Source organism: Schistocerca serialis, chromosome 4 (assembly GCF_023864345.2).
Source record: "Schistocerca serialis cubense isolate TAMUIC-IGC-003099 chromosome 4, iqSchSeri2.2, whole genome shotgun sequence".
NCBI lineage: Eukaryota > Metazoa > Arthropoda > Insecta > Orthoptera > Acrididae > Schistocerca > Schistocerca serialis.
The window spans coordinates 691,035,621-691,063,532 of record NC_064641.1 but is presented as its reverse complement, the minus strand read 5'-3'; the positions used below and the strand labels follow the sequence as shown (position 1 = coordinate 691,063,532).

Here is a 27,912-nt window from a genome sequence, read left to right as displayed (position 1 = left end):
TGTATAATAACTAAGAAGGTGGCACAATATTTGCAACACTAGGCTTGCATTTGGGGAGATGGCTGTTCAAATCCATGTCTGGCCATCATGATTTAGAGATGAATAAGTTTTTCTTCTTTAAAAGGATAGTGGATTGACTCAGGCATATAAGGCATCAGTAACATAATCATTATTATTGTTATTGTTATTATTATTAAGAATAGTTGTATTTTTGAAACTCTTAACGTCATCATTAAGAAGAGTTCCTATATGGAAAGTTGTCTTGATGTTGCATCATATGTACAGAAAGAGGGAACAGACTGTGCTATTCACACAGCCGTGTCAGCTAAGCATGAGCAGAGTTACAGAGTTTTAAGTTGCCGTGATGCATTTCATGTATACAAGAAAAAAAATCATTCAGATCTTCATCTGTACTCTGTAAACTACTGCAAAGTGCATGGAAAAGGTTGCCTTCCACTGTACGATGTATTAAGGTTATATTCCTGTAACATTCGATTATGGAGTGCAGGAAGAATGCTTAAATGCCATTATGCATTCTATACTTAGTTTAATCCTGACGTCATTGTTCTTATGATAGTGATGCAAATTGGACTTTGGTATATTCCTCAATTCCATACTTCATATGTGTCACTGAAATTTTAAAGTAGGTGTTAGCTGAAAAGTTAGTGTCTTTAAGTGTGTACAGTTCAGGCACATCTATCTTCTGCATCTCCAAGATGCTGACCCATGTGTTCAGCGACTATGTGACCATTCATGCTGCTATTATTTAGATATATTCAATATACTCTGTTAGTCCTAAGTGGTATCACTCCCAACAAACTTGAAACATAATGTAGGATGAATTGTATGAGTATTTTGTAATTAATATCAACAATGTAAGAGAAGACTGATTGCTACTTACCATATAGAAGACATGTCAAGTTGCAGACAGACACAGCCAAAAGACGCTCACGTATACCTTTAAGCAACAGCCTTCACCTGTAAAAGACGCGCGCACACACACACACACACACACACACACACACACACACACACACACAAGCAAGTATACCTCATACACACACAATCTCCAGCTCTAGCATCTTGGCCCAAGATGCACACACAACTGCCAAATCCACCATTTCGGCCTGAGATGATGGAGTCAGCAGTCATGTGTTAATGCGTCTTTTGTACAGTAAGTAGCAATCTGTTTTTTCCTTCATTGTTGATATTCCTACCTGGAGTTTCCATTGTTTTATTTTGAAACCAATCTGCTCTGTAGATTCATTGCACTTCCCAGTATTCTGTCAATGAATCAAATTCTACCCTTGCTTTATACATGACTGAGATTATGTGATCATTCAATTTTATATCCATACAAAAAGCTGCACCCAGGTATTTGCATTAGTTGACTGATTTCATCAATATTATAGTCATATGATACTGTAATGTAATTAAACTACAGCTATCCACAGAGGACTAGTGTGGGGTGTAATTGTCATATGACATCAAAACTTGGTAGATATTCTACTGCATTAATGTGAAACCTATTTTTACTGGAAAAATTAGTTCTGGTTCTGGCCACCAGGTGCAGATTATGGCACTGTGAATCCAAGAAAGACATATGGAAAAACTATTATATCTAATGGATTAGGAACTGGATGTGGGCAGAAAAGATCAAATAAGTGAGAAAGACTTAATGTTGATTTTATTATAAACCATCACTTACACACTGTGAGGTTCCAGTGGAATTTGAGCATCAGTTCTTGTACACTGGCCTTCATATCATATCAAGTAGAGACCACACATCAGGTGATCTTGCAGGCTATGCATCTGAAAAACCCCTGGAGATAACACATTCATGGAAGGTTACGTTAAGTGGATTTTTCACTGGATAAGTGACATGGGGTGTTGCCCCATCTTGCATGAAATCTGTGGTTTCCACACAGCTGCACTCTTCCAAAATAAGGAATGACATGCTCTACAAGGAGATCTTGATATCTTACAGACATCATGGTATGCCTGATAGGCCTCCTGAGTGTATTCTCTACAAAGAAGATAAGACCAAGAACAAAGCTGCTTGTGAATCTGCACCACACAGTCACATATGGGAGTGCCATAGCTCTTTTTGCACAACATACAATTTAACAGTTCCCCAAATTTGGCAGTTCTGTGTATTCACTGTACTTTGTAGTGTAAAATGTGCCTAATCACTCCACAGAATATTGCCTGGCCACATGTTATCAACTTCAGTCTGTGCCAGTAATCGAAGAGTAAATTCAGAACATTGCTGTAGATCATTAGGTTCCAGTTGTTGCACCATCTGGATCTTTTATGGGTACCACTGTAAAAAAGACCACAAAATTTTCTGTACTGTTGACCATGGGATGGACAATTCTCATGGCACTGTACGAACACTAGCGCTACCTGGGGCATATGCTGCATGATCAGTTACAGCAAGAGCAACCTCATCAGTAACTTCCAGTAGGATATGATGCCTTCCTCTTCCAGATGCCACACCAAACTCATCCTTGTTTCCAAATTTCATTATCATCTTCTTTAAACCATTTAATGACAAGAGTGTCTTCTCAGATCTTTCATTCAGTGATACTCTCTGATACTCTCAATGCATCACTGTAATGGCTGCTGTTCACATAAAACAGTTTCACTAATAACACATGGTCTCTCATCTCGAGAGCCATACTGTTCACTCACATTATGGCTTATCATAGGAGAGTGTGGATGTCATACCATCACACCAGTGATATACAGTGCCAGATTTTCCCCTGGTGGCTAAAACTGGAACTAAATTTTTTCCAGCATAAATCAGTTCCGAATTAACCCATGAGCTCAGGTACCAAGTTTCGCTGCCATATGATAATTACAGGATCTTTATGGGTAACTGTACTTTATTTATAACCACCAGGCACATTTTTTCATTTTGTGAAGTCCACAATTTTACATTCTTGAACATATAGAGCAAATTGCCAGTCTTTGTGCCATTCTGAACTCTTTTCAAGAGCTGACAGGATGTATTTGTGTAGTTTCCTGCAGATACTATTTCATTATAGATGGCTGCATCACCTGCAAAATGTCATAGATTATGATAAATTTTGTCTGCTAGTGATTAACATAATAAATAAATAAATAACATACAACATGAGCAACAAAGGATTCTATATCTATATACTTCCCTGGGGTATGCTTGAAGTTACATCTATATCTGTCAATGACTCTCCATGGAAGACAACATGCTGTGTCCTCTCTACTGAAAAATCAATAGCCCAGTCACAAACTGTCTTTGATGCCCCATATTATCACACTGTCATCAATAATCAGTCAAATGGGATGGGTCAAAGGCTTTTGGAAATCAAGAAATATCACATTGAACTGACTGTCTTGATCTGTGGCTTGTCATATGAGAAAAGCATAGTCAGAATTTATGTGACTAGTGTTTTCTGAGCCTATGTTGGCTGGAATGGGCTAGATCATTCTGAGTAAGATACCTTTATCAAAAAACAATGATGATGTGACTTACCAAACGAAAGCGCTGGCAGGTCGAAAGACACACAGACAAACACAAACATACACACAAAATTCAAGCTTTCGCAACAAACTGTTGCCTCATCAGGAAAGAGGGAAGGAGAGGGAAAGACGAAAGGATGTGGGTTTTAAGGGAGAGGGTAAGGAGTCATTCCAATCTTGGGAGCGGAAAGACTTACCTTAGGGGGAAAAAAGGACGGGTATACACTCGCACACACACACACACACACACACACACACACACACACACACATATCCATCCACACGTACACATATATACATATGGTATATGTGTGGATGGATATGTGTGTGTGTGCGAGTGTATACCCGTCCGTTTTTCCCCCTAAGGTAAGTCTTTCCGCTCCCGGGATTGGAATGACTCCTTACCCTCTCCCTTAAAACCCACATCCTTTTGTCTTTCCCTCTCCTTCCCTCTTTCCTGATGAGGCAACAGTTTGTTGCGAAAGCTTGAATTTTGTGTGTATGTTTGTGTTTGTCTGTGTGTCTTTCGACCTGCCAGCACTTTTGTTTGGTAAGTCACGTCATCTTTGTTTTTTGATAAATTTTTCCCACGTGGAATGTTTCCCTCTATTATATGAGTAAGATACCTGTTACATCTAATCTCAGAAGATGTTATAAGATTCTACAACAGATGGATTCAAAATAGTTTGGGCAATAATTTTGTGGGCTACTTTGAGTACCATTCTTGTAAATGAGAGTGACCGATGCTTCCTTGCAACTACTGTACACAGTTTTTTGTTCAAGAGATCTATGGTACATTATTGTTAATGGAGAGGCTCACTCCATACAAATTATCTATAGAAACTGTTAGGTTCTTTTGGACCCTGCAGCTTTGTTTGATTTTGCCAGTTTCAGCTATTTTTTCAAAACCACCAACATCTGTATCATTAATGTTTACAGCAGTGAAAGAATTGAATTACAGTAATACTCCTGGTTTTTTTTGTAAAGAAAGATTTTAAAATAGAGTTTTTAATTTTCCTGCTCACATATACGACATAAATTATAATTTCAGATAACACATTGAATTGTGCTCTAAAATGTTACCAAGTTTACCGTAAGTGGAAGGAAAATATTTTTTATGAAAAGGATAGATTGCTACTCACCATAAAGAGATATGTTAAGTTGCAGACAGGCACAATGAAAAGACTGTTACCTCTGTGCTTTTGGTCAAAGTCCTCTTCAGCAAAGTTAGGTAAACACAAACACTTTCACACAAGCTGGCAGTACAACTCTCTCTCTCTCTCTCTCTCTCTCTCTCTCTCTCTCTCTCTCTCTCTCACACACACACACACACACACACACACACACACACACACACACACACACACACACACACACATACACACACACTCAGACAACCCTATCTCTGGCCACTCTAACCAGACTGCTTAGCTGATTGTTTCTTTTGACCTGCTTTTAATCTTATATTGCCCATCTTAGTTGATACATCCATCACTTTTTTGTCAATTTCAAAACGGAGCATGTAAGCTTAGTTGTGACAGTTGCGTCAGTAACTTTTCATACTGCAGGAACTGGCAAAGGTTCTGGTTTATCCTTGTTTTCACTTCCTCCTTGTTTCTGTCCCATCAGTTCTTTCAAGGCTTTATCAGTTGTCATGGATTGAGAGATGGCGTCCCCTTTGTCACATTCAACATATGCTTGGAAGCTAAGATAGTGTTTTCTTCTTGGCCCATTATTTGCTGCCATTTCTCAGCTGTAATTCCTTAATTTTCTGGCATGATGTCTTTTGTAAGCATCCAATGAAAGGCAGCCATCTATAAGCAGTTTGAAATTGTGCTTTCTTGCACAAAATCCTAGGCACTTCTTATAAAATGTATAGCAACCAAGGTTGTTACTTTTCTCACTGTTGTATAAACACAAGCCGGCCTCAAATGTCAGGAACTTTCTTATATTTTTGTTTCACTCATTTTACAATAGATTTATCTGAGTAACAATCACAACCAATCATGATCACACGAATTTGTCAGTCTGACACTATCTCAGAATGAGATTTTCACTTTGTATTTGACATTATCTCAGTTCCACTGGGAATAAGGTTATGACTGGTCAAAAGTTATTCAAATGCTGGCCAATGTAGGGTCATGACTAGTCTTGAATGGGCACAGGAACTACATCTGGTGATTCAAAAGCATTTGAAACATTGCTCCAAAGAGAAAGGCCCATGCATACACATAGCTTTTTTCCACTCTGGTATTCTTCTCATTAAAGGAAACAACAATGAGGTTCCTGATAGCCCTTTAAAGGGGTAGTACTTCTTAAGCTTGTGAATATTTAATATAGGCTAATGTAATTTTACTTCCTTAAGAGATTTTATTCCTTTTGTGTGCTGTGCACATGAATCCTGGGATGTGGTGAGAAAAGGATCTCACTATCCTTTGTTAATTTCCCTTTCAAAATGAGTTATTTTTTCCATCTTCCATACAAGAGTCAGGTAACAAGATTTGGCAGTTGTGACTCACATGCTACACTCATTGCTGTAAATGCATACACACATTAATTTGGCTGACTTTAGAGGGAGGTGGCATAGGTAGCAATATGCATGCAGTACTGTTACATATACATTATACTGGTGAAATTAAGCTGTATACCAGATTTATAACCACTGTTGGCAGTGACCACACAAAACACTATCTGCTCGAAGTGTTTAGATGTGTAATTTTGCACATTTCATACACAGTTTTCAAGTAACAGAAGTGCACAGAAAAATGAAATATTTGCTAAATGTTGTTCTCAGAATTATAATTACACTGCCACTGATTTACTTGCTGTCAAAGGCCTGCCAGTGAATGATAAAATTTTGAAAGATGTGCGGATGACAATGCACTTCTCAACAGTGCATGGTCTTGGTCACTTCAACTGACTTCTAAACATAATTAGCTTCAAAACTTCCTGGCAGATTAAAACTGTGTGCGAGACCGAGACTCGAACTCAGAACCTTTGCCTTTCGCGGGCAAGTGCTCTGGTTCGCAGGAGACCCTCTGTAAAGTTTGGAAGGTAGGAGACAAGGTACTGGCAGAAGTGAAGCTGTGAGGACGGGGCGTGAGTCATGCTTGGGTAGCTCAGCCGGTAGAGCACTTGCCCACGAAAGGCAAAGGTCCCGAGTTCGAGTCTCAGTCCGGCACACAGTTTTAATCTGCCAGGAAGTTTCATATCAGCGCACACTCCGCTTCAGAGTGAAAATCTCATTCTGATAATTAGCTTTATGATACAATATTAATGCATCAACACTAGCCTTTAACACTAGTGTTTATTAATATACTTAATGCCAATAGCACTACCCATACATTTGTATGCTGGACACATTGCAGCCACTTCCTAAAAATTAACAATTGGTAATTTTTCTTGGAATGGTAATTTCCAACATTTGCAATGTTTCAGCTTTTACTATGTTACAGTTTACTGAGACTGACAATACGCAGAAGATAATTAGTAACAATCAATGACAAAATTGATAGAATCTTAAAATTAGTTAGAATACACATAAAATCAAAATATTTAAAAAAATAATGGGATCAACGAGGGAAGTCGTAAGTAATGTGAATAATTCAGAACTTCTTCTGTTAGCATTTTGTATCACTGTTGCTCATGGTGTTAGATGATTGCTCCAAGAAGTACCAACCAAAAATGTGGACTAGAAATGTTTGGGTAATCCAAAGAACATAAAGGTATCAATTAGTACTACAGATTGCCAAACAATGAAATAAATTGAATATGCATTTCAGTAGCACAATGGTGTTACAAAGTGCGCAAAGCTGTGCATGCACAGCAGAGACAGTTTACAAATAGCCGTGATCGATCATAACACCTTTACTCAAATGTACATAATGCCTTGTTTGAATAGCTGAAAGTGCCAGCTTCAGTTTGCCTCTGCCTCCAATAGGTACTTGTTGGTAGAAGCTGGAAGTCATTAGAGCTAATGCCAACCTATACAAGCTACTTCCGTGCATCATTTCTGCCATAGCAAACAATCTGTACAATATAGAAAGCTACAGGTACTACACAGCATTGTCTACCTGCAAGTTTCTTCACCATAAACATCCTAATCCCACCATTCCCAGAACTCTCAATGGCAAAAGACGCAGCAGCCAAACAGTATTAAGTGAGGATATCCAGCATGTGAATGAGTCATTTTAACAACAATATTAAAAAAAGGATAAATTGCTACTCACTATACAAAGGAAACACTGAGTAACAGAGAGGCACAAAAAAAACTGCTATACAATTTAGCTTTCAGCCAAAAGGCATTCTGAAGTGGAAAAAACACACACATTCACATAAGCACAACTCACCCATATATGACCAATGTTTCTGGCCACTGTGGCTGATTGAGTTGTAAACATGCATGACAGAAGAATCAGTGTGGTGGTGGGGGTAAGGAGGTGGCATGGGGGAGGGAAGGAGGAGGGAATAGCAGAGTGGGATGGGGGACCATGAAGTGCAGTTTGTGGGATCATGCAGAGATGTGGTTGGGACAGGGGGGCTGCTAGATGTAGTCAGATAGTTTGAGAGGGGAGGAGTGGGCGGTAAGGTAAAGGAGAGAAACGGACAAGTGGATGTGTTGGTGGACTGGGAGGCTGTGTGATGCTGGAGTGGTAGCAGGGAAGGGGATAGGTAAGTTGAGGATAGGGCCTAGCAAAGGTTGAGGCCAGGAGGGAATGTGGGATATATTGCAGGGATAGTTCCCACCTGTGCATTTCAGAAAAGTGGGTGTTGGAAGGAACAATCCAGATGACACAGACTGTGAAGCACATTGTGTTAGGCAGCATATTCAGCAACTGGGTGGTCCATCTGTCTCTTGGCCACAGTTTGTCAGTAGCCATTCATGCAGACAGACAACTTGTTAGTCATCATGCCACATTGAATGCAGCACATTGGTTGCAGCTTAATTTGTATATCACATGACTGCTTTCACAGGTAGCCCTGCCTTTGATGAGATGGGAGATGCCTGTGACAAGACTAAGTAGATGGTGATGGGAGAATGTCAGGCCTTGCATCTTTGTCTATTGCAGGGATACGGGTCATGAGGAAAGGGACTGAGGGCAGGAGTGGAGTAAGGGTGGTCATGGATATTGGATAGGTTTGGGGGCAGGGGAATGCCATTGTGGGAGGAATGGGAAGAATAGTGGGTAGGATATTTCATATTTAAGGGCATGATGAGAGGTACCTGAAAATCTGTAGGAGAATGTGTATCAGTTGCTCCATCCTAGATGGTACTGAGTCACGGGTAGGGGAGATTTCCCCTTTGTGGTCAGGTGCTGGGAATGTAGGAGGTGATTGATGACAGGAGGGGCAAGGCATGGGAAGTTTGTTTCTGTACAAGGCTGGGTGGGTAATTTTGGTCAACTCACTGAAACCCTTGGTGTATTTTGAGAGGGCTGCTCGTGACTGCAGATGTTATGACCACAGGTTGGTTGGCTGGTTGATTCAGGGGAGGGGACCAAATGGTGAGATCATTGGTCCCTTTGGATTGGGAAAGGGTGGGGAAGCAAAGCAACCATGTCCTTTCAAATGAATCATCCCAGCATATGATTGAAGTGATGTAGGGAAATCATGGAAAACCTAAATCAGGATGGTCGGAAGCAGGTTTGAACCGTTGTCCTCCTGAATTTGAGTCCAATGTGCTAACCACTGTGGGGGGGAGGGGGAGCTGTTGAAGTGGAGGTATTGCTGGTGGCTGGTAGGTTCAATATAGATGGAGGTAATGATGTAGCCATCATTGAGGTGGAGGTCCAGATTTAGGAAGGTGGGTGACTGGGTTGAGGAGGACCAAATGAAATGAATGAGGGAGAAGGTGTTGAGATTCTGGAGGAATGTGGATAGGGTATCCTCACCCTTGGCCCAGATCACAACAGTGTCATCAATGAATCTGAATGAGATGAGGGGTTTGGCATTCTCAGTGGTTAGGAAGGATTCATCTAGATGACCCATGAATATGTTAGCATGGGATGGTTCCTTCTGTACTGTGGATTTATTTGTAGGTGAAGCTTTCAAAAGAGAAATAATTGTGGGTGAGGCTATAGTTCATCATTGTGATCAGTTAAGTGGTTGCATGTTTGGAGTCAGCTAGGTGTTGTCCTTGTCAAAACAGTCATGTGATCTACAAACTAAGCTGCAACCCCTGTGCTGCTTTCTACATGGGCATACCTTCTGCATGAATGGCTACAGACAAATTGTGGCCAAGCGACAGTTTGGCCACCCAGTTTCTGAACTTACTGCACAATACAATGTTATTCACTTCAATTATTGCTTCACAGCCCAGTCCGTCTTAATACTTTCTAACAACGCTAGCTTTTCTGAACTGCACGGGTGGGCACTCTCCCCGCAATATATCCTACATTCCTGTAACTTCCCCCTGGCCTCAGCATTCACTCATCCTGTCCTACATTTACTTATTCCCTTCCTTGTTCCCACTCCAGTACAACACAGCTTTCCATTCCACCAATGTTCCCACCTGTCCTCTAGTCCTTTTCCCATTCAATACTTCTCTCCTCTTCCACTTCCCCCCTCACTCCACCCAAACCTCCTGATTGCATGTAGCAGCCCTACCCTGTCCCCACTATGTTCCTGCATGATTCCAAAAGCTGCACTCCACATCTTTCCTGCACGTCACCTGACTTCCTCCCCCCCTGCCACCCCACACCACATGTCGGTTCCATACCTGCACCCCTACACTGCTACTCCCAACACACACAGTTACAACTCAGTCTGACTGAAGTAGCCAGAGATAGTGGTCATGCATGTGAGAGTTGTGGTTGTGTGAATGGGTGTGTATTTACTGCTTCAGAAAGGGGCTTTTTGTTTGTAAAATGAAATGTATAGCAGTCTCTCTGTTGTGCCCATCTGCTTCTCAATGTCACCTCTATATGGTGATTAGCAATCTATCATTTTCATAATAATGTTGTTAATTCATCCTGGACTTTCCATTTCTTAAGTTATTTCAATGTGTGCTTAATGAAATTGAGACTGGGACTTCCAAAAATGGAAATACTATGCAGGAAAATGTGGTAATTAGGGATGTACTAACAAGGTTCCACTAGCAGTCAAAGATGTCTGAGAAATATGCAGGTAACAACAGCCTTTTTCAGACAATATCAACTACATAAGCCCATATACTGCCAGATGTACATACACATGTATAAAGAAGTGAATTAATTTTTAATTGTTAGAGAAACAGCTTTTTTTAAATAAATGGTTGCTTTTAATTGTCTGCTTTGTTCCCAGGCCTACATAATATGAATATGTTCATAACATAATACTCTCATGTATTGAAAGTCAAGTTTTTTTCATAATACATGTGTGTAGTAGTAGCTTCATCTAAAAAAAAAATAAAAAAAAATAAAAAAAAAACCTTTTGATTGACTAAAATACAACAGAACCCTTATTGAGATAAAAAAAGCAACAAATAACTAATAATTTTGGCAGTGTTTAGAAGCCATTTGTAGCTTGTGTAATGATTCATCTAAATTCAGGGTCTGCAGTGTGATGTTGATAATCAATTGGGACACGTGTAACAAAATATAGGAGAGATTTTGGTAATCAGTGGATCTGCCTTGGAGACTAAGCTCTGGCTGAAAATTTTTCTTTTATCATTATTAAGCTAGTCTGGTTGCAAGTTTCAAGAATGCAAATTTTGACAAAACTTCTCTTTAGTTAAATAGCAAATTAGTGTGAAATTTGTGTCTGTTTAAATGATTTGAATCTCTATCATGCAATCATTAAGGTTAACTTAGAAAAGCTGTATTCTGTTGAGATAAATTCTAGCAAACCTGGTGATAGTCAACAATGTATAAAGTCCTTGAGACATATAATGTCTGGTCTGAAAACCATATAAAATAATGTAATTACATGCTAATATAGCAATTTACATATTTTTCAATGTTTAAATTTAAAAAGTATTGTTAACCTGTTGATAACTTTTGCAACTATTATGAACACGTACATTAATATAGAAATTAATAGCGATATAAATATTTCCAGAATTTAATACGAGGCCTCAAACCAAATATTAAATCACGCCAAAAGTTGCCTGCAGCCCAGAAGACAGCAGTTATTCCAATGTCTGAAAGCAGTGCTGGTTTGCTCACAAAGAACAGTTCATTTCTTAGCCAACAATAAAAATGAACCTAGTTGCTGAAATGTGGAAATGAATAAGTAAGTAACATGTTTAAAACTCTAAACTCTTAGAGCTATTAACATGTGCAATAAAAGATGTGGTGAGTGGGAGCATCAGCATGAAAGTTATGAGGCAGTGTTCAAGATACTGTCGTTCAAGATGAGCAAACTGAAAGCACAGCAGCTGTGATTTGATAAAATTTACTACCATAAATATTTGTCATGAACTATTACTAAAACACAATGAATTTTAACCACAGAGCAAACACACATCAGATAAAAGAATTTGTTTATTTTAAATTATTGTTATGAGATCGTATGTTCAATAATATTTATGATTTGTTCTGTAAATATCAGTCTGTGAAATACTCATGTATTTCAGGTCACTGCTTTAAATAGCAGTTAATGATAGTTTTGAGATGGCAGCTGTTTAAAACATTTCTTAAATGGGGCAGTTTATTTCTAAAGAGCACAGAACGTATGTGATTGGACTCAATAGCATAATAAGTATTGAAATTCAGTTGAGAATGTGACAAAGCAAGAGCTCAAATGAATTAAAATTTTCTGTTGTATTTTAACCTCTGGTGTGCTCATCAGCAACCACAGACATGTCAAAACAAACATAAACCTCAATTCGTACCTTAAACCATATGCAACATATTAAAGTGAACTCTCAGCTACTTGTTTTCCTTATATAGTAATATGTTAAATTACTCATTTTAGCTATAAACTGTGTGAAATTCTTTTCAAGTGTCATCAGCAGCATATTTCAGTTACTACAAAAAATAAAGTGAAAATGAAGTCCTGCAAGAGATTACCAATGTTTGCCAATGAGTTGTCATTTAATATTTCAAACATAAAGGCAGTAAATCATTTATGTAAGTTTCAACTGGAATAGTTTCCAAATTTTTCACTTATAATGGTTCCATCTGTGCAAATGAAGAATATGATTTCTGCACTAAATGATACTACACTAAAGTTTTTCTGTGACAAACTGAAGCTATCAAGACCTCATTCAGTGTTGAGGGAGATAAAGTCCAAACTGTTGCCTAAAATGTTCCGTTAGACATAGGCAGTACCGAAGCTTGAACATGATAGCAGTGTCATTTGATTCTAATTTTAAACATTGTGATAACTAAGGGGGGAAAATGTACCTCACAACAGAGAACAAAACATTAAATTTTGAATTATTTGTATTAAAATAATAAAGAAAGGTCATAGAGACACTCACATCCACTATGTTTCTAGCACTGATTTTATGTCAAAAGAATAAATGCAAATGTGATTTTCATGTCAATAATGCGATTTTATGTCAAAAGAATAAATGCAAATGTGATTTTCATGTCAATAATGCAAAAATTGAGATCCAAATGCAGAAAGACAAACCACAGAGAATTTAGTGTATGCTCATGCTTGCTGGGTAAGTAGTTTGGGGAAAGCATAAAGATCTGTGAACTGTTGATGTTTTTACATATTAATTGATCTACTTTGTACAAAAATTAATTTATGAACTTCACTATGTCAAGAACTACCAGAAAATTTTTCCATCACTTTCTTTGTGAAACTCCTTTACATCAGACAGTCCAGTCTGTGTAAATGATGTTTTCACACAATGTTTCAATTATAATCTCATAATACTTCCAGGCCTCTACCAACACCTTGTCAAACTTTGTCACTTTTTTATGTTGATTAATTTTATACTAAATTATATTTCTGGTATCTGTCATTATTTATAGTTATCAATAGATTGAAACAAATTTGAGCAACTGAGACCATTAGTTATGGACTGATGACCCTGTAGTTTCATCCCTTTCTCTCCAAATCAACCAACCACTAGCTATAATTGCAAGAAAGAGGAAAAGAAATTCGCAGTTGATTTTCACATCCTTTGTTATAATGAAATTGAAGTATCTCCATATAGTGGTGTAAAGTTTCAGTTGTGCAGAGGTAGTTGTTTAATGTCACTATCTCAAGAAAGTTTACAACACCTTACTTGCAGTTGACATTTTCAATCAGTTTCAGTTAAAATCAATGTTATGTAAATTGAATATTCTGTGTTAAATGAACTACTTGTACCTAATTATCCCTTTTGAAATTAAAAATAAAATAATTAATCTTCCTAGCCATGTAAGTGAAGTTCTTAGTGACTGTTTCTGGATTACTGCAGTCAGTGACAAATAATGCCCTTCTAAAAGATGCTGCTCATATTTACAACAGCCATGAAAATTTTGTCTCTGGTACAAATATCAGTAATGTGTCACATGAAATCAATTTAGATCTGGGACTAATTGTTGTGATAAGCTAATTAATTATTAGATGTATGTGTATGTAACTGATACTCTGTTACTGATAAGAGACCTTTATATTTCTTAAAACATTACATTTCACAGCGTAACTTATACACTATTCATAAAACATGAGAATATGAATGAAGAAGATCATGTATAACAAGTGTTTCCTGACAACTGCCTATCAGTATGTGAATTTAACAATATATGTTAATGGGATCTTTAACAGAAATAAATGCAATAAGGGAAAGGATGTGAGAGATGCAAAAGAAGGGACAGTCACTACATTCCTAGCATTTGTTCCCTTGCTGTCAGAAAGACGATAGGAAAATGGAAAGGAAATCAGGGTCCTCATTTTGTAAGGAGAAAAGTTACTCCTGGCTTTAATCATGGAAGACAAAGTGCAGGAAAGAACTAAGAAGTAGTAATCTTGTGATTTCATTCCTGCATTGTGTCATGTCTGATTCTTTGTTCAGGGCAAACTTCTATTTCTCACTAGCAGATGTAATCAGTTCGTTTCTGAACCTTTGTCTTTTTGTTAGTGTGTCCACTTTGTTGATACGGTTTTACTAACAATTAAGAAAGTGCTGTTCAGCGTAGTATTTGGGTCTCATAACTTCAAGTTAGTAAGCAACACATATGAGTGCTGCTGAGTAAGTAACAGTTACATTTATTTTCACAGTCAGTAGTTATTTCAGTTTTGCATGAATGATGTCCTATAAAACATGACTTACAACTGACAACCAAACTTATTAATGAAAGTCATGGTATAAAAATAAAGAACAATTGATATTATAATAATATTATAAGTACTTTGCCATATTTTATTCATGGTACTTATAGGGAAAGTGCATCAGGAACTAATGTCTTTTTTTTTTTTTTTTTTGTCCATCAGGTTAATTTCTATAAGTTCTCATAGAGTCAGTACAGCACACACTAAGATCATTTTCCTTACAAACATCAAAGAGATAGGCAGCTGGTTAAGAATGTATTTAATAAAAACCATGATTTAAAACCAAACACAGATGTTTAATTATCAACATACTGTTACATCTAATGTTCAGAAACCACCAGAGTTGCCAGTTATGAGTGAAAGAAGTTTTTTTTTTTTTTTGACATAGGCTTGTTAATATCAAATTATATTGTGAACATACTATGTTCAGTGGCATAAGAAAACAGTACATGTAAGAGAACAATACAACTAAGTATGAACTTGTTGAAATGAATTGCACAAGAAAGGCAGTATGTGGTTATCAGACCAGAAATAATCATTCAGCTTCTGTACTGGTAAAGGATAGAGCCACAGTTGTGTAACAAATCAGCAAAACATTTGTTATAAAAAAAAAAAAGCATCAGAGCATCAGGTTTTGATATTTTATTTGAGATGTTTGTTCTTCAAGTTTGTGAATATCTATTGAGATATTTTCATGAATAAAACTGCATATTATTAAATATTTGAGGTACAAGAAACTGTATTTGGTGATGTTCATGTATATTACGTGACTGTCTTCTATTTTAAATAGGAGTACAGGCTCAAGGTATGTAAATAATGCTAAAGATTTTTTGTGAGTGTCGCTAATGCTGGGAGTAGATGATAATTGACATAGTTACTCCTGTGAAAATGGATACAGGATATATTGCTATTACAACCATTAGTTATGCCACACAATCTGATGTTATTAGAGATTACCAAGTAGTACACTTGTTAAATCAGTAATTTTCATTTTTATATTCTTACTGTCCAGTTTCACATATGTGTGCTGCATATCAATGCACTGTAAGTGTCATATTCAGTCAAAAACATTTTAATAACTTTATGCTGAACTGATATGTACTACCAAATTTGTGAAAGTAACATGTTGCTTTATAAAACTATGTCAAACTTAATGATTGGCAGAACTTGAGAATAACAAAGAAGAACTTAATTATAATACATGTTTTGCCTGTTTGATGTAAAATGCTTACTGAAACTTGTTATTTCCAACAATTACAAAATCTAAGTACTGTTACAGTGCCATATTTACACCTGTGTATAATCTGCATACCTTTCTTTAGCAGGTTTAACTAGCTTCAGTCAGCTGAATGCAGTAGTGTGCAGTTAAGGAAATGTAGGCTGATGAGAAGTGAAAACATGTTACTCTTCTCTAGCAATTTTTGTACTGTATCTGTTTTTCTTTATGACTGAGCACCAAGTCCTCAGTTTACATCATTCATTGCTGTAAATTATGGATTTCCCTTTTGTTCTTCCTTAAACACACTGGCAGCGATTGATTCACTGTGTATCTCTTATAAAAGGCCTCTTACAAGTATCTTTTGCAGTAGTTCACAGATTAAATACTGTACTATCTTTGACAGTCACCATTTTTTCCATATCAGATATCTTGATTTCAGTCTTAAATGAGGAAAAATATGAAATTATTACTTTATATTTTCCTTATCCTACTTTTCTGTATTCTTTCCCTTCTTTTAGCATACCAGATTTCTTTTCCTAAAAAAAAAAAAGTGCTTAACGTTTCTATTGCTGTGTGAGAATATGAGTTTACTGGATGTCATTGCCCTTATTGTTAGAGAGAAAATGGCTGAGAGCTACATCTGAATGCACTGGGTTCGTAATTACTCTTTTTCATTTCTCTATTATAAACATCTGTTCTATACTTATTGCTCAGATAAAGTATTATAAATAATGATTTGCTCAAGCTGCTCTACAAGAAGACAAAAATCATAGCATGAAGTATTCTCTTATCTTTATTTATCTCCACTCATAACAGAGGAATATCACTGTTAGTAAATGCCGCTATTATTTAAGCAAAAGGCCAAATTTTAGCCATTGTCATGTTAACTCCTGAAACAAAAGGATTTGCTAACTAATTCATTGCTTTAATGCAGTATTAATTATGACAGTTGATTTAAGAAAATGATGCCAGTATTGGGCTAGTGATATTATATCATATATACTATAATTTTAGAATTAAAGAACTATTGTGACAGATGTCACCAATTAACATTTACTAATAAATGCAGTATTATTGAAGTATTATCACAATTGTTGTAAATCTGTTTTGAAGATTAGTTACATGTGTGGCAAATAACATTTAATTACTTTTGTGTCACTTTTAACTCCACTAGAAAAAGTGCTATGAAAGTCTTCCTTTAGTTTGCTACTAAAACTTTTCTCAAAGAGTTCTGAAGAATTATTAAATGTTGCTGTAAGGAAATAAATTTTTAGTTTGGAAATAAAATATTTATACACCAGAAACATGTTAACTAGAAGGATTTGTACTGTAACATTTGTTTACTGTATATGAGTTTGTCTGTAGCATGTAGAAATTATGTTAATGGAACAAGAAAATAATAAAGGAGTTAGTGGCTGGCTCATTAACTCCATTTAGACATTAGTCTTAGTCTAGAGTAAAAGACCATTTCAAGTGTACATAAGTAAAACTGAAAAGAATTCTGGTTGAGTAATAAATGTTGCAATGTTTAGGTCAAACAGGAACTTTTCTACTAAATTTTTGCTGTATGTACAAAGAAAATAAAACAAGAAAATAGTTCCTTATTGGCCTGACAAATCTGGAAAATGTAGACACCACAATGAAAATACGTCTACTGATTATGTAAGGAGCTTTTTTATGTAGCAAAAATATAGGTATTTATCAGAGCATTTTCCTCTGGAGAAATGTCTATAATGAGGGAAGGAGACTTATGTATTTGATAGTGTCTCTTCTGACTATGCTTTACAATTACGTTGCCCTGTCTCTTCTACAAAAGGAGTTTCTGCTGCTCCAAAAATATAGTGTAATGTATGTTTTCTGCGTTTTCCAGGCAGTATTTACAAAGAGAAAAAAAATGTGTGCAGCTTCCAGTATTTTAGGTGTTGTGTGTCTGAGCTTATGATGTGCCATGATTCAAATTAACATTGATGAAATTACATTTTATATGGAAAAAATTGTCAGTGTTGTGTTTGAAATATAATGATATTAAACTGCTATTAGCTGATCCTCTAGCACATTGTTTCATTCACAGTTTTTTAAGTTTTTCATGTATGGTGAGTAAGCTTTACTCAAAGCAACATCAGATCTGTATGGATGATTTTTTTTGATTTTATACATTTTTTTATAATATACAGGAAAAAACAATGTAATTCTAATTGTATTGTATGTTTATTGGTCCTTTATGTCATATTTTGGCAGAAAGTGCATCATGTCATTGAACAAGTCAGAGTAAGTGATATGATGGTATATGACACGTGCAGTCCCCCAAGAAAAAATTTTCCATTGAAGTGTTTAATTTTTAAATACGAGGTATGAAAAAAAAGGTCAAATTTGTATTTTTGAAATTAATTTTATTTATTCCTCTACTCAGTGTTAAGCCCTTCAAAATATCCTTCATTAGATATTATTCACTTATGCCATAACTTCTTCCAACTTCTGGAATCTCTGTGATAGCTTTTAGCTCTCTCTGTGATACATTTTTAATCTTGTCCATGCTTACAAAATGATAACTCTTTAAGATTTTGTTTCTACAAACAAAAAAAGTCAAATGGAGCCTTGCATGGAAAGATGGATGCTAGTCCATGATTATAGTATTGTTTTTGGCCAAGAAGTTGCAAACAGGGAACAAAGCACATTATTGTGATGCAAAACCCATTATTGTGACGCAAAATCTGTGGTTTTTTCATCAGAAATCTGATTTCTCAAAGTTATGAAACTAAACTGTTAACATCGAAAAACAGTGTGTGCATATCCTTCACATCTGACTGTCGTCATTGAGCTTTTTTCATTCTTGGTGATCCAGAATCCTTTCCATTGTGACCATTGAGCCCTAGTTTTGATGTACTATCCATACATCCTTTTCAATAATCTGTTGTGAGACATTTCAGTAGTTCTAGCCACTCCTGAGCATCTTGCACTTGCCGCCATTTTGGTTCATAATTCAACAATTTTGGAACAAAATTTGCTGTCACAAGTTATGAACCAAAACGTCCAACATAATCAAAATACAGTATGAGCCAGTTGATATATCTTTCAGCCCCTGACACAAAAGAATGTATGGGTCAATATGTAAAGTTTTTTCTTGGCTTATTTTCATTTCTGTGGCTCTCACCAACTTGAATAAGTCATCTGGGCCTGTGCCTGCTGGTACAGCTGCAACTTGGATTCCAGTTGTTGGCAGCATACTCCTTACACAGAAAATTCAATATGTTGATGAGTGTTTTCACATCAGTGAAGTAAGATATTTCTTATTTTTCATTATACTTTTTAAATGAGAAATGATATTAATGGTTTTTAACCAAAAGGGGTGTAATAACTACAACTGAACAAAGTTCTTTGTAATTCTTTTCAAATTACGCTGTTTATTGTGGAACAAATAACTATTACCAGTTTGCAGGTTAGTATTTTGTATGTTTAATACCCACACAATTATGCCAGGCTAAGAAATACTACTTAAAATACATTTTCACATTAAAAATTATTTACTGCAAGTGAGAGATTGCTGCTTTTACTCCTCAAGTGCCAACTAGTAAATGTATTTTGTCCAAAAGTGAAATACCTAAGAACAAAATGTCAGACATCAGTTATTTGTATGAAGATGACAATGCTAATGAGGATTGCGTATTACAATGGCTGGCGAGTCATATTAAAAGAAAAATATTCAGAAAACAGCAGCAATAAAGAAATTTGTCTCAAAAGCACTAAAGCAATAATAAATCTGAAATGTTTCTTACCGTGCCAAAATTTCTATCTGTGAATATATCTCAAGGTGCATCTTCACAACAATGAGTAATACCAGAAAATTTCCATGATGTGTATTCTCAGCCTTCTCTATTGACACAGCAGAGGAGATCATGGAGAGAGAAGGATTTTCACGAAAAGCTTTCTTTCTGCAGATGCTTTAATTTTTTTTTTTTTACTTACACCAGATATTTTTCTTTCAGGTTCCAAAGATACAGAAGAGCACAATGCATTACTGGTCTCAGTATTTCTCTGAAAAGTTATTTACTTCTGCATCAAAACTGACAAACATGTAGTCAGTAGGAAAAAAGTGGTATCAATCACGTTGAACTTTAAGTATTTCTTTGGTTTAAATTTAATAATAGTCATGATCTAGTTTTAATACAATGGAAAAAGAGCAGTTGTGTTCTAATGACATGCTGATATTGCTGGCCCAAAAAGAAAGAAAATTTACATTTAACTAACACGTCTGCCTGCTGTGTGCAGATATAACCAGTCAATGGGCATGATGGACATCTGTGATCAACATTAATGGAGTGTCACTGTGCTTGGTTTAGAACAAGAAAATTGATTTTAAAGTTCAGTCTACATTTCCCCGAACTGCTGGATATTTTACAGCAGTGGTCATCAAACTGTGGCTCCTGGGCCGCATTTGGCCCAAATCAAGTGTTTGTGTGGCCTTCAGTTTTCAGTCATATTTTTGAATAATATGCACCTAGCAACCAGCCGTCGAATCTGAAAATGTCACCTAATGTTGAGAGTTTTCTTGAGAGTGTAGTTTTCTTGCTCAGTAACAAAAAAAAATGTTTGGAGAGTTATGCTTAATTGTAATTGATGCTGATGAATTTGGCTGTGAGCTAAGTAAAGCTGGGCACTTACCCAGTGTCTTATAGTTTGTCTTCCAGCTCTGACAACTCACAGGAATATGTGACTTGTGCCAGTCAGCTGCAATGGTATAAATTTTGACGTGGAAGTAAGATGGATTTGTGAATGTGCATTATAGAGATGGTCATCTTCAAATGTGGTACTCATTTATAGCAAGTAACATTAAATTAATTAAGAGTGTTGTAATACAATGCAATAAGTAGAAGAAAAATGATATTCAAAACATTTAGTAAACATTTGTGAGCATGTTTCATATTGCATAACGCATTTAAAGAAACATTGCTCAGAAAAATTCTGAAAAGCTTTTAAGGGTGTTGCAGGGTAGGTTGTAATGAGAAATAATTGTTAAAGAAAAAATGCAGTATGTTGTACCATTTCTGACATGAGTTAATTAACATTAAAGTTACCCAGTCAGACTGTTGCATGCACAAACTCCATTGGCCCACCAGGTACAATCAGTATCAGTTGTTTTCATAGCATAGATGACAGCACATGAGACTGCTCAGCCTTTGGCTCTGGTTTGATCCTTACTACTGTTACATGTCCAATTTTTGTGTCACTCTTTTGTTCAGTTTTAGACAATGAAACAAAGAACATTTTTGGCGATACTGTCTCTGGTGGGCCACTTGCATTTGTGCACACAGTGTCCTGATTAGCTAACTTCAGTGTCAATTAACACATAAATGGTGCAACATATTGATTTTTTTTTCTTAACAGTTATTTCTCAGCACAACATACCCTGCTTAAAACCTTCTCAGACTGTTTCAGACCACCTTGTACAGTCACCTTCATAGTTCAGCAGTTGCCGGCACAGTTACTCAGCATCTTTGGTTAGAGGAATGGCCATTCTTTGCAATTAAAAAAAAGTGTAAAATTCTCATGAGAGAATTTGAAAGATGTCATGCAATATCCATACAGAACCACTGATGACATAATGTCACAGGAACAGACCGAAAGAAAGAAGATTGGAAGAAATTGAACAGTGTGTCTGGCTGCTTTGTGGGGAACCAAGTTTCAACTCCCAGTATTCCTAGGGATTTTCCTTGGTGGGAGGACTGAAACAGGTTACACTCATCCTTGTGATGCCAATTGGATAACTACTTGAGTGAGATGTAGCGACCCCAAAGTGCTGCAACCCACCAACTGTTGGGAGCATGGTGTGCTGACCCCTCGTCCCTCCATACTGCATTCAGTGCCGCCATTGGCAAAGGATGACCTGGCAGGTGTTTGGTCCCATTTGGCCCATCAGGGCTTGGAGGTGGAGCAGCTTTAACTATTTAAGTGCAAGTGGAATTACTATTATTAATAAATTAATCTTCTGCTCTCTCTCTCTCTCTCTCTCTCTCTCTTTCACACACACACACACACACGCACGCACACACACACACACACACACACAACACGACACATGACACAACACTTTGCCAGGCAATTACAGTGTCGCAGCTTAGGGATCACTGAGAGTGGCACCAACCTGAAACAGAGAACGGTCAACAGGAAGTTCTCCAAATGATTAGTACTTGGGTTAGGTGGTAATATATTGGGAGCCTACTATAGGTAGTCTACTAGAGTCACATAACTTACTCATTTATGCAGATTTCCAGTTCATAATAAGATCAGTCTATATGTGATGCAAGATGCCACTACACAATGTCTGTATTGGCTCTTGAACCAAAAAGTTTGACAACACTAATTGAAATGAAGATCCACAAAAGACATTACGTTCTTGATGAAATTTCAGCTGGAAATGACAAGTCCCATGAATAAATGACCTGAGATGTATGAGCCTGAGAATGAAACTGAGCCTGACACTTGTAAAAGGTACAAACATTGCAAATTGGCCAGTCCCTATTTCTTGTGATGACAAAAGATGTGATGGTTATGTTCATTTCCCACTCATTGATGATCTAACTTCTCCAAGAGCGTGTAGATTAACTTCATGTAATAGCAGAACCAAAATCCATTGAAAAAAATGCAATGTATAATTATGTGTTCTGAAGCACAAACATCCCTTCAAACTGTTTCACACATGGAGGAAATAGGCTCATAGCCTGTTAGATTATCGTCAGTGACTGTTTTCCAATGACTTTGACTAAGAATTTAAATTTACATTCTAGTTTACACACGAATGAGTAAAAATATTTCAAGCAGTTTCACACACAGAGGTACTACTATGTAATTGCTTGTGGATGTGATAAATATGCAACTCACCTGTCAATCATAGTTTTATGTACATGCAAGGCATACATAACATACAGTACCTTATAAATAACTCCTAGCCTGCATGGATGTGTGGATGTCACAGTTTTATGTACATCCAAGGCATACATAACATGCGGTAACTTATAAATAAATCCTAGCCTGCACAGATGCTTGGACGTGTGGCTCATTTTTCATAAACTTAAGAAAAAGAATTTTTTGCATTATTTCACTGTCTAATGGTTTGCTGAGATGTCAAGGGCTCCCATTATCTTCAACAAATTCACAACCTTCCTCAAAACAACTTACAAACCCTTGTTTTACTCACAGAAGACTCATCAAAAGGAATATTTAAGATTTCTAAAACTCTGCCACATTTCATTCCATTCTTATACCAAAATTTAATATTAATACTCTGAATCACATTTGTACAAATTGCTGATACTAGGAACACCCACCTAACCTTTTTGACAACTCACAACAGACCAAATATACAGTAAGGCTAACCCTGTACTGATATTTTTCAGACATGTTCATCCATGCAAAAATGAAAAATTGCATGAATCAGTCAATACAACTAGTGAAATAACAAAATACCTATTACTTTTTGAACCCATGTTGTATATCAGTTTACAAATATCAGGGCTAACTTTTGGAGAACAATATAGCATCAAAACTAAGAGTCTCTGAAATGGCAATGGATTTCAGAACTTATAGCCTACTTTGGATATTTCATATATTTTATGGCGAGTAGTCACTTTATTGTTATTATTATTATTAAAAAATTAATAAATTTAATCATTATTAAAATTGTACACATCTGTGGCTTGTTAAAAGTGATAGTGATGGCAGGCTACATTTATGGGAAAGGGTGAGGAGGGGTGCAGCTTTAGTTATAGACAGTGACAAAAACACAAACAGTGAGCTGTGACCCCTCCAGAACCCCAGAAACAAATCCTGGATCGTCCCCTGGTGCATAATAGGAAGTGCTGTGATGTTTAGACCTAAGAAAGGTGCACTATGAAGGAGTTATACAAATGGTCACAAATGGATATTCATTCAGGTATTCTTGGAAAATGCAAAACTGTAAGCTTTGGTGGCTGATGGATGAATGTGTGACTGTGCAGTACAATTTCAGAGTTTCACCATGCAGCTGACAAGAATGGTAAATGGGAGACATGTTCTTACCAGGGCATAAAAGTTTTGTGAATTTCATTCTGTATACTCAGTTGGACAGTAACCTCGAAGACAGGTGCATGAATAATATATGCAGATGTCAGCATTTAAGGGAGGATGTGTAGTTGGGCTCAAAGAAGCTGGTTGGAGTAATCAGTGAAGTACCTGACTTTTGAATACAAGAATGCCACTGTTCAATGATGTTGAGAGGAATGGGTAAACCACGGCTGAACGCAGCATCAACAAGGAAGTGATCAACCCTGAGGCACATCAGAACATGAGGCCTGAGCAGTCACCAGAGAGGCACTCTGAACCCCATCATTATCATTGACCTGATGTGCAACTGATGCTTCAGTGACTACAAGGACCATTAATAGGCAGCTCAAAGAAAGGAGACTGAGCTCATGGCACTCCTTGAGGTGGCTACCATTAACCTCTGTACACCTACAAGCATGTTTGCAATGGTGTTCAGCACATTGAGCTTGAAATCTAACTGACTGGAGTAGAATTGTCTTCAGTGATGTGCTTTGCTCTGAACTGAGCCCTGATGACCAGCAAAGATGTGTCTGGAGATGCCATGGGCAGCAATGGGTACCAACCTGACTGTCACCCAGCATACTGCCTGATAACCGGGAGTGATGGTCTGGGTTGTCATTTCATTTCATAGCAGGACCACTTTGCTTGTCATCCATGGCACACTTACTGCACAGGGGTACATCGATGATACTCTCTTATGCTGGTGAACGCTGTAGCTGAAAGCTTTATGTAAGTGTCTCTTAATTGTGCCTGTCTGCAAGTTAACATGTCTTCTTTACGGTAAGTTACTATCTGTCTTTTCCTACATTGTTGGATATATAACCATCTTTCATGTTCTCTCTCAGTTCAAGGATTTAAGGAGAGAAATTCTCAGATTTATGATTTATAGCTTTGTTTAGTTCTTTTACTAAAGGGCACATTTTGATTTAAAGTTTTATTGAATAGTTTATAGAGATTCTCCCATGTACCATTCACACCAAATACATTGTATACCTATTACCATTTTCCATTCCCTCATGCCTTCCTACATTTATCAGAATTAAATTATGTTTTATGAAACATATAAAAGTATCACTTTTTGTTAGCCTACATTCCCTATGTGACTTTACATAGTAAGGGCTTTATGGTCAGACAAATAGTTTTGAAGGCTGTTATGCTTACTTTCCTCTTTTTTATGTTTGTGTGAATGTGATAATGGATGTATGTGTGTCTATAGTTATTCCTGTAAGTGCAGATTTCACCTTGTTACAGCTATAGCATTGTAGTATTTTGACACACTGCAAATAATTAATGCTATTATTATATGAGTCTATTTTGATGTCTCCAATGAACAACATATTCTTTATATATTGGTATCTTTTCCAGAAAATTGTCTAGACAGTTAAAAAATTCTTAAATGTTGCTTGCAGGTGACCTATACAGAATTTCTATAATCATGCTGTTGTTCCCTAGTTTTAAATTTATTGCTGCAGCCTCAGGTATAACGTAGGTATACAGTTTCATTTAGTTATACACCCCAGTACTCTGCATCATTCATTGTATACTGAATGTTCTGGTAATTTAGTTTAACTTTACTCCCTGAAGTAGCTCAGTCACCTGTATGAGGTAATTTGTTACAATTTACTCTAAAAAGGCATCCCTATTGCCATTGCAATTGAGAATTTTATTTAACTTATCTCCTCTGTGATAATTTTGCTTATCTTGTCACACACAAGATTTCTGCTTTTGAAATGTAGGTGCATCCCATGTTTGATAGGTAAGCATCTGTCCCAATTTACCTATATACACTATTATACATTTTCCAAGCACCAATATTTACTGCATTTCTTACTGATCTGATTATAAAACATACTTCACTCAGTTTAGTACTGAATGTGGTATTTCCATTTTAGTGTGTCAATGATGAAAACTTCTAGGAATTTGGTTTCATTCACATTTCAACATGGTTATCATTTAGTGATATAGTGGAGAGTTTTATAGTGGGAAGTTTTATAGTCTGTATTTTTAGTTTGAGCAGTTTGAAATGTTGGACCATCTGTTTTATTTACATTAAGGAACAGTCAGATTGGTTTGTGTCACGAGTTTATTTGGGATGTGCTACTGCTCACTACAGTCTGAACTGGTTCTTTTGTCAGATGTGGAAATAGTGGTGTTGTCAACAAAGAGAAAGGTTCTGTTGGTGGGTAAAGCCAAGATCATTTATGTAGAGCAAGAAAAATAAGCAGTCTAAGACTGAGCTTTGTGAAGCCTCATTTTTTGTGGTTTGTATAGATGAAAGTGCAGTAGTATTGTAAAGTTTAGAAGGCTTGATATCATTTATTTGACTGTATTTAAACTAGTCATGGCAAGTTCCTCTTATTCAACAGGAATAAAGCTTTTGCTGTGAGCTGGTGTGATTAACCTTGTCAAAGACCTTGGTAATAGTACCAGCCAGCTACATAAAGGAAAAAATCTAGCGGTAATAAAAACAGTAAGTAATTGAGCAGTTGTGAGGCATTAATCAGGTTGTTAATCAGAGTAAGGCCTCATGCTTCTTTTCTGTTACTGACAGCGTTAATACTCAGCCACATACAGAGAATAAGCTATTTTACTTGTGCCATGGCCTCAGAAACCTTTGCATCAACAGCACATACAATGAACGTCCACCACAACACGTATCACATTCTCATAACTAACAAGTCTACCTCGGTTTCATCGTGTAAGTAAAATTTGAGGTTGGTGGCTTATTCATTGCTATGTGAAAGCAATCATAAAAGGCCAGACAATGAGGAATAACATGTTGACTGTTGCACATACAGTGAAGGATGTTTCACTGCCAGGTCATGGCATCGTGTGTGACACTCTGGTGTGGCCAGTGGCAGGCACACAACGATAGGCGTAAGGCTCTCCTGTGACTGCTGGCACCCTCACAGTAGTCAACATGTTACCTCTCTTAAACTAATGTCATTGTTAATAAAGTAGGCTATAGAGGAGGGGAATTTTTATTTAATGTGTAACAAAACGCTCTTTATGGGTCAGTATAGGGATAGGTTTTGGTGAACAAAAATATATTGTAGCAGAAATGTTGCCGGCCGCAGTGGCCAAGGGGTTCTAGGTGCTTCAGTACGGAACCACGCGACTGCTACGATCGCAGGTTCAAATCCTGCCTCGGGCATGGATGTGTTCGGTGTCCTTAGGTTAGTTATGTTTAAGTTGTTCTAAGTTCTAGGGGACTGATAACCTCAGCTGTTAAGTCCCATAGTGCTCAGAGCCATTTGAACCATTAGAAATTGTTGCCAGGACTGACACTGAAATTTTGAGTACAAGAAGGAAGCATCATAGTTTGGAAATACATACCAAGAATAAACAGAATATTTGATGCTGATGCTTATTTAACACGCAGTTATCTTGTTAAAAATATTATGAAATGGATAGATTCCTACTCACTGTAATGCTGACGTGTTGACTAGTAGACAGGCACAGCAAAAAGGTTTTCGACCAAAGATTTCTAAAGCAAAGGAAAATGCAAACACATCCAGGGTATTGTCCATGGAGGAATTCTAATCCCCAGCCAGAACAGGCTAGCTGTCCACAGCACGACCATACTGCCCGGCTTTTCTGGGAATTGCCCGCTGGGATTTCCCGACTTCTGTACCCCCGACCAGTGGCGTGCGCTGCGCTAAGCCCGTACGGTGCTACCTGCCGTTCCTCCTTTATTGTCAGTGTTAAGGCGCATTTACACTGAGTTCGGAACATTGTTCACAATATTGTTCGCAACATTGTTCGTGGCTAGTAATGGACTACCGATGTTCGCAGCATGTTGGCAACATGTTCGCAACACAAAATCGATGTTTCATGGCTGCGTCGGTAGAGATCAAAGAAACATTGTTCGTGGCCTGCTACAACTAAATTCCGCTACGCAGGGCTAGTGTTAGTTTGCT

At 37.0% G+C, this 27,912-nt stretch overlaps 1 protein-coding gene across 1 annotated transcript in view; it reads left to right on the top strand.

Moving 5' to 3' along the window:
- LOC126473190 (sodium- and chloride-dependent GABA transporter 1-like) overlaps positions 1-17,947 on the top strand; it is a 127,348-nt gene extending 109,401 nt beyond the window's left edge. The window contains exon 11 of the mRNA XM_050100084.1: positions 11,542-17,947. Within this exon, the coding sequence (XP_049956041.1) occupies positions 11,542-11,679 (138 nt within the window). The 3' untranslated portion in view covers positions 11,680-17,947. The remainder of the gene's footprint in view (positions 1-11,541) is intronic.
- The last annotated feature ends 9,965 nt before the right edge of the window (positions 17,948-27,912 follow it).